At 32.5% G+C, this 9,327-nt stretch overlaps 1 protein-coding gene across 1 annotated transcript in view; it reads left to right on the forward strand.

The window, feature by feature from the left end:
• LOC113548797 (transcriptional repressor scratch 2) overlaps nucleotides 1-6,232 on the forward strand; it is a 46,972-nt gene extending 40,740 nt beyond the window's left edge. Inside the window, exon 5 of the mRNA XM_026949867.1 lies at nucleotides 5,709-6,232. Within this exon, the coding sequence (XP_026805668.1) occupies nucleotides 5,709-6,232 (524 nt within the window). The remainder of the gene's footprint in view (nucleotides 1-5,708) is intronic.
• The last annotated feature ends 3,095 nt before the right edge of the window (nucleotides 6,233-9,327 follow it).

A 9,327-nucleotide genomic window follows, 5' to 3' on the forward strand; every position in this document is an offset into this window, starting at 1 on the left:
AACTTGAGATAGTTAAGCTTAGTTACGGTTAAGAACTTTAAGTCCTAAATTAAAAGTTAAGAAATAATATATTTAAGTTAATGTATAGAAAACAATTAAATTAAGTCGGTTAAAAATAAGTTAATAATATGATGTAATTGTTTTTTTTTTAACTATCATCTACCGAGACGTCACGTGGATATAGTGATTGAGGAACATAATATTTTGGAAATAATGGTTAAACAATTTGTTACAAATATATCATATTATTTATGTTTATTGCATTCTAAACTATTATTTTGAATCGTTGTACGCTTAGGAATTTATGCGTTTGTATTAATTTATATTATATTAAAGCGAGAAATATATTTTATTTGTTCATTTTTACTTAAAACCATCGTGTATAGAGTGATTAAACATAAAAAAACAATTTAAAAAACTCATCAATTTTAACTACAGTTCTTATATAAGTATAGATAGTATGAGTGTATGACGTATACAGATGAACTCAACGTAATATTTTTCGAATTAACGGGGGAAAATCCAAGTCATATAAAATGGTTGCTTAAACTTTCAAGTTATTAAGTACATTATTACAAAATCAACTAACCAGCTATAAGTTAAAAAAGATTAACTTTTGACTCGGCTTTGAATTTTACACTAGTCCTAGTCGATGCCCGCGTCTTTGAACTGTCATCGGAAACGACGTGAAACTTAATAATACTTCGTAATATCAAGTGCATAACCTATTTCCATTTCTATGTCGAAAACAAGGGATCGCGCGTTTGGGGACGGCATTCGCATTTGCGCGCGATTAAAAGTTTCTCAATAAAAAAAAAAAAAAACACCAGAGTTTGTTTTCGTTTTCCGTTAACGAACTTTGCAACCTTACTCGCGCGTATTATACCGTTAATATCGTTTTCCAGTATAAATATATACGCAGTGGCAGCCGGGCGCGGCCCCGAGACGTTTTCAGCGCGCAACACCTCCGTAGTCGCCGCGATGTCCGTTGTATTACCGCAGCAGACTATCGATTTTTTTTTGTCCGCATATCATTATGCGCACGGCGCATATGACATCCATGTTATGCGTATAATATATCAATATCATATATATATATACAATAATATAATAATATAATGTACAAGACGTATATAAGGGCATGCACGCCTCTCGTTCAACATGAATTTCGGGAAACCGTTGTGTGGTAATCGGTCGGGAGGGTAAGGATCGCCCGATTACGGTAGCCAATTGTGACCTCTATTCATTTTTCACATCCCGATATCAATGGCCCATGTAGGTACACAATATAGATAGGAAATACTGCGTTTTCGGTCGTTGTTATAACTGAATATATATTATATCCCGAGTGCGTCCTACGTGTTTTACATAAAAAAAAAAGTCATTAACTCTAACCTATTGATTTCGAAATTCAATTGTTTATATTTTATTTTGATACCTATACGATATTTATTTATGGATTTTACTTATTTTACTAGGGTGTTTGTTAACAATAATATTATACTCTCTGAATTTACCGATTTCATCCGTCGCAGTTTTCGAATAAAATGAAATTGTTTACATAATATAATATACTATAATTTTCATAATTCAACAACTTTGTGAAAAGAATTCATAAGATTATTTAAACACCTAACCGAAAAACCGTAACATTAAACACAATATAACCCCTTCCCTTTGAGGAAAAAATTAAAAATGAGCAACGTGGGGACACTCAAAGCAGTATTTGAAACAACTATGTGATACTCGACATTTATGAGTTGGAAATTGAAAAATTAGTAATAAAAAGTTACCTATCATAAATATACGACTATACGAACTATGCTGAATATATTTATATACATTTTATGAAAAATCTTTCAAAAACTACGGATTTGAATAAAGTTAATCTGTAGTCGATACATTTATTTAATTAATTTTCATGGCATTGTCCGTGACAAATAAATTATGTCAGTCTAAAACTTTATTAAATGTAAGCTGCACACATGTTTAACACAGTTATTTAAGTTGTCTTGATTAAATATTGAATTTTTGATCTTAACAATATAATTGTTATTATAATTGAATATTAAATTATTATTATTATTATTATTATTATATTATTATAAAGTCAAAGTCGACTGTATTAATATACTATCATGTTTATTTGTAATTTTATAGAACATAGTAATATTTCACTTTTCACAGCTAAAATTTTGTGAAATAATAATTTAGATAAATAATTATAAATAGCATTTTGTAAACCAAGGTGTATTAGGAAAGAATCGGGATACATTTATTTGCAGGGAATTAAATATGTCTATTTGTATTCGAGTCACAAAATGAGCATCACTGATCTGACAACCGACCGTCGATCGTTAAATATCAAAAACAAACCAATGGCTTTTCGCCGTTTGAGCCGATGGAAAGGCACATCGTTGTCTAAAGAGGTAGTGAGAGAGAGAGACAGAGAGACAGAGAGATAAAGAGAGGGCGAGAGTATTAAAATATTCAACTGACTAGCAAAGACTAACTGTACGCCATTTCGACTCCTGTAATTGAAAACATCGTATTCCGCGTATTTTATACAGTAATTTTATTCAAATTCGGTGATCGAATCGATGAATTCCCATTTTAGTTTTTGGTTCAAACTGTATAATATTACGAGTACAGAATGATTCTTTAAATTTCAATTTGTCTCATGGAGTAAATAATCATTTACTATATTTTATGGATTTAAATTTATATGGATTAACCAGAACTTGTTTAATTTAAACAGTAAACACAAACCACACTCTAAGGTTGATAGTATTGAGTACATATTTAGTTTTGAAAATATTTACATGGCCCAATCGAGTATAATTTAAAAACCATAATTTTATATTAAAAAAAGCTAAATGTATAAATGTAATAATATTAAAATTTAATAGTTGCAAAAATACAGTTCCTATACGTATAGGTTTTTAAATTTTGAAGTTCAAATTTTTACCCTGCGTGATTAATAGAAGTGCAAAATGGGACGAGTATAGTTGAAGAGAAATCATACTACACAGACTATTATATTATGATTTTACTTTTCAAATTATATTTTTATCGAAATCTTATTTTTTTTTTTTTTTTTGATTTGTTTAGTGCGCTCTGTACTAGTTAGAGAGGCTCTAACGCAATTGGTCTTATGTACCTATGTATAAACAATCGCGTTGATGTTTAAATATTTGTTAAAAACATAAGGACATCATCCAAAATTTTTAATTTATATCAATAGATCAAAATTGTTTTCTCAAAAGATGAAGTAGATAAAAATCTACATCGATTCATCTATCAACTATTTTTATGTTTTCTGCCAATCAAGAGCCCCAATTTGTTTTAATAATATAAAAATAGGCAATTATATTATACAAAGAGGACAGCGAGAATTATCATTTGTTATTATACCATTACAAATAATAATAATATTTTTTATTATCATCATCATTAAAATATTTTCATAATATATTTAAGTTGAAAAAAACGATGATCCTTGGACGTGTATGAAACGGTCACGAACATTTTGGAAACTCGATAATTTCATATCCCATCACGGGATATAAAATGTAATATAATAATATTAATAGTATTGAGTTTTTCTACGTTGTTTTTGATGTGGTTATTTCCCTTGGCCACTGCACGAACGTCCACGTAATCATCGTTTGCATCTCCAATCATACAGCCACGTTATTAACGTATCATTATTTTAGGTTTAATGCTAAAAATAAACCTAGTATTGTGAAATCGTAAAAACGCTTAAAAATTTCAAAAAAAAATGTCCAGATAATATATTTCTTATATTCTTGAAAACAAATAAATAAAAAATGAAATATGTCTTAAATTAATCAATTTTCGGCTTGCCTTGAAACATTAATATATTTATTTAAAACGTAGGTTAAGTGCTTTTCATTACAACGATTAAGATAATATTATTATCAACTGAGCTCAAAATATAAAAACATTATAAATATTATATCAACATCGTTAAAATCTGGGTGATGCACAAATTTTACATCGCTACAGCTGCTGTAAGTGTGTGTGCGAATGGAACAACATAAAACTATTGTTTGTACAAGTTGTTATTTAAATTTTAAATTTTGTTATTTTAAATTTAAAATGATTCGGGTGGGGGTGAACGGATAAAATGAGAAACGTTCATGAACCTGAACGTTTTGTAATAATAATAATCGTTCTATACCTATAGTGTATTATGGTCGGTTGGACTATAATTATAATAATAAATATTGGGCGTATAACACGCACACCATTCATGGTCGTCGATTTTACCGCGAGCCATATCGAAATAATAATAAATGATAAATCGTTTAGACTACAATCGTTATTTTTGTAAGTGGAACTTTATACTTCCGATTCGACTCGGTATCGAATCCGCTACCACCTTCGGGCCACGGAGTTCTTTAATCACATTTGCCTTTAAATTATAGCTAGGGCGTTAAGATTTATAACAGGGCTACGCGTATTTCTTTTGACATCGAACTCTTTGAGGGCTTTTTTTACTCGTCATTTCGCGCCACATAATATGTATTATTATATTTTATGTAAAGATCCACGCCGTATCAATTGTTTTTTTTCCACCCGGTTTCCAATCCGTCCTGCTATACTGAGTCACGAACTATCTTTCTCTCTCTCACTCTAAACCTCTCGTCGGCCGTGGCGCACATAATATAATAATATATTATTATGTTAATAATTTTCCCTGTGACTTTTTTTTTATTTTTCCACCACATTAATTTTCTCTGGTAGTATACAATATTCTCCATGGTTTTAAAAATGTTTACTCTCATTATTATTTATGCGAAAAAATATCATCCGATTACGAGCTCTGTGTCTGTTATACGCTGCAAGCGACGGTGGGTGGTAGATGCCTGACTACAGTGTAGGTATTATTTATAGTTAAATTTTGCATTCGCATGAATCAGTAGACCTGAGTCCATTTTTTTTTACCAAGGAAAAACCCAAGAAAAAATTGGTGTATCTTATACAACTGAGTTATGAGCATATTTAAATCGTAGTAGTTTTCTTCAAACTTGTAATAAAACCTTTTGAAATTATATAACACTTTATTATCACCTTTGCCAAACCGAAAAAGATATTCCTCATAGTGTTATGCGTTAGACTTTCGGAGTCATTATGGAAAATTAACAATAGATTTAGTAAATTATATTAACTATTTATCAATATTTATAATATATAAAAATAATCCAAGTATAATAAATATTTTATTCTTTATCACACATATTTTACTCTTTTTTAATTATTTTTAATGTATTAAGATACAAATATCTTAATAAATTAAAAACTTAAAAACAACTAGTTAAAATGTCGAATTAGGGAATTATATGGGTACATATACGAGTAAATATGATAATAAAAAAAAAAAAAAACAATCTATTAAATATAATTTACCGTAAAAAAGGCATCCTCCTTTTAACTCCTAGTCTGTACAGTGCACTACTTTTAGAAATACAAACAGTGTCAACATTTTGGAAATATTTAAATTCATATTTAAAAATACCAGCATTCAGAATTTGAATAGGCGTATTGTTGAACGAAAAATTCTGTGTGAACGTTGGGCGAATTGTCCCGTATAATACCTACAATTGCGTTATGAGCTTATGACAAAATATAAAATAACTAACTCGTGTGTGTTTCTCTGTCCTTATCTATGTCCTACGCCACAGCCCGTTACACGTGCACGGACTGCGGCAAGCACTACGCGACGTCGTCGAACCTGTCGCGGCACAAGCAGACGCACCGGAGCTTGGACTCGCAGTCGGCAAAGCGGTGCAACGCGTGCGGCAAAGCGTACGTCAGCATGCCCGCGCTCGCCATGCACCTGCTCACGCACAAGCTGTCGCACGCATGCGGCGTGTGCGGCAAGATGTTCAGCCGGCCGTGGCTGTTGCAGGGTCACCTGAGGTCGCACACCGGCGAGAAGCCGTACGCGTGCGCGCAGTGCGGCAAAGCGTTCGCGGACCGGTCCAACCTGCGCGCGCACATGATGACCCACTCGGGCGACAAGAACTTCGCGTGCCACTGGTGTCGCAAGTCGTTCGCGCTCAAGTCGTACCTGAACAAGCACCTGGAGGCGGGCTGCGCGCCGGCGTCCGCGGTCGCTGCCGCTTCACCGTCGCCGTCGTCACCGTCGTCGCCGCAACAGCCGCAGCAGCAGGACGACCGCGACACGGCCACCCGGGACGGATAACGTCGTCGAGCGGCGCCGCAGCAGCAGACGCCCCGGCGGACGTCGGTCATACGGTTCGCCGCCGCCGCAGCCGCCGACGCCGCCGACGAGGTCCAAGTGTTGTCGGACTAATGACACCGACGACGACGATCGACGGAGCAGCCGCGCCGCCGCCTCCGAAGTAAAAAACACGTTTAAATAACGAAAACGATTTTGACGATTTTTTTCAATTTTTTTTTTCATTATTTTCTATCACCCCCCGAAAGACACGGAACAGACAACTGTGACACCAAATATAAAATAATTATATTATTATTTTTTATTATTATTATTGTAATGGTAGCGATACGACTACGATATTATTGTATATTTAGTTTTTAATGTATCGACGTAACGGTACTTAATATTATTATTAAGGACGTATATATTAGGCATGTGTATGAGGATAGGTTTCACGTATTTTTTCTTATTATATATTATTATAGCTGATAGCAGTATTATCGCCTAGTTTATAAGATAACGCAATATTATTATTATTATTATCATCATCATTAGCATCATCATCATCATCATCATCATCATCACCACAGCCTGTGCCTAGCAGTACCTCCGAGCGCGCGCAATTTATTTACCGGTTCGCCGTATAATAATAATATATGGGTAGACTAGTGTGTGTTTTGAAACGAGCAATAATATTAATGTTTTGTAAACATTAAACAGTGTTAGGCTGATAGTATATTTTTAGAGAAACGTTTTTTTTTCTCATCGTCATATTGATTTTGTACAATATTATATAATATGCCGATCCCCGTCGTGGTATGTACCTATATTTATTATACGGTTTTTTTTCTACGACAATTTTTACGGTTTGACGACGACGGCGACGACTTTAATAATATTATATTATCAAATTGATATGAATTATTACATGTCCGTACGACAACGATCGCACTCGACCAATGATACAACGATATGGTTTTAATAGACTTTTTTTTTTTCAATAATATTACTATGCTTTTCGAGCCGTTTTTGGTTTTTGACTATTGGGCGGATATTGTGTAACAATTCAATAATATTGTTATATGATATTCAGGAAAATATTTGCTCAAATATTGCAAGGTGAACATACGTAATAAAAATATATCATGTTTTTTTTTCGTTTTACTTTTTATACAAACCTTTACATAATATTATACGCGCGATGAATGTTTAAAAACCGTTTGGTGTAATAATATATTTTGTGTATTGCTCGATAGTTGAAAATTGAAATCTAACGGAGACTTTTTTTAAAATTATGTTCGCGCACGTGGTAAAAGTATATTTAGTAAGTTGTAGTATTTCGATAAAACTTCTGTGAACATTAATTTTACTAAAAAAACCAACCAAAATTATGTACAAATATTTCATTATTACATTACATTGTTTGAACACGACAAAATAGGAATGAATAATACATTAGCAGGCTGTGATTTTGGATTATACAAGTATTTTAAAATTTTAACTGATGGTTTGAATGATTTTCGTACTATATCGAAAGCGGTTTTAATTTGATTTTTAAACTTAAGTTTCAAAAAAAAAAAAAAATAATAAAAAAAAACGAAAACGCGTTTATTTAGCAAAATTTTTATTACTTATAAACTTTAACGATAGTGTATTTTAGAGTGATTATACATAATATTATAAATTTTACCATTTTTAAATTTAATCAAAGGCTGAGTATAAACATAATATGTATAGATTATAGTGAATAATAGTTAGGTAGGTAGGTCCGTCCTTTCCCGCTGTTGAGATGATTATCTGAAAATTGTAGGTGGCCGTCACATGATAAATCGGATTTATTTCCACACGCGGTTGCGTATTCTTAATAATGAAAGTAGTATTTTACACCATGAAATAAATTTTTGAAAATCTGAAAAAACGGCTTTTTTTAACGATATCATTTCGAGCCCGTATTATTTCTAAGTGTGGCGTTTAGCGAAATCACACGACGGGCGACGAGGGACGTCGTTAAAAAGACGTTTACGAAATGCACGATTTTGGCCGACGATTCAGACTAATTGTTATTATACTCCGTGGTTCAGTATCAGCATCTCATCCGAATTAATGATCCGATCGTTAATCGCGCACCTAAATATTCGTTATCGAATATGGCCAATAAAGGTCTAAAACCTGCAACCGCCGCAACGTTATTGTTTCCGGAGACGATATTCTATTATCATAATTATTACTATTATTATTATTTCAGTCTAGAAATTGAATTCCCGTCAGTGGCGTTCGCAGCGTCATCCAGCATTACGTTGTACAATGGTCGTGGTACAAATACCGCAATAAAAAAACTACTTTTTGTTTCAAATTATTTTTTTTCAAGTACTTTTTCCTGAAAACCCAAGCGCATAGGTACACATTTTGCGTTTTTATTGCGTCAAATTGCATTTCATTTTTATTATTATTTTATATAATTTTTTTTTACAGCGTTTAATTTCGCGCAATAGTAAGCAACTAATGCTTATATATGCAACTATGCTATTATATTCCTTGTAAACGCATAATATATTTTAACAGATTTTAAGTCTTAAGTCAAGTATTCCATGTATTGATACTGTTTCGGGCCAATGACAGATAATTTCTCTCCGACGCCGAGCTTAAACGCTGCTGCCCCTAATATCATCATGCCACAATATTACAATAATATTATGTTCATATCGAGTTTCAGAAAATCGTTTCCGACGACCATCCGTACCACGACGATCGACAGTATCGCAATACTTTTATATATCATTAGACATTTTTATATATTATACGATATAATTTTAGGTATTCTAAGTTACCGCGTTATCATTATATTTTGTATTTTAGGATTAAACGCGCGCAATAGTATACACACGAAGCTTCCAATATTTTTTAGGTACGGCACGGTGTGCTCGCCACGCGTTGGCGTATATAGAAAGACTTATAATAATAATAATATAAATTATATATTATTATTATAACTTTGGCAATATTATCATAATGTTATTATTAATGTAAAACGTAGAGAGAGAGAGATGAATCGTATTTTTTAGTATTTTATTCTTGGTAGTAGTTTAATTTATATAATAATATTATTATCGTACTAA

This window comes from Rhopalosiphum maidis, chromosome 1 (genome assembly GCF_003676215.2).
Source record: "Rhopalosiphum maidis isolate BTI-1 chromosome 1, ASM367621v3, whole genome shotgun sequence".
Lineage (NCBI taxonomy): Eukaryota > Metazoa > Arthropoda > Insecta > Hemiptera > Aphididae > Rhopalosiphum > Rhopalosiphum maidis.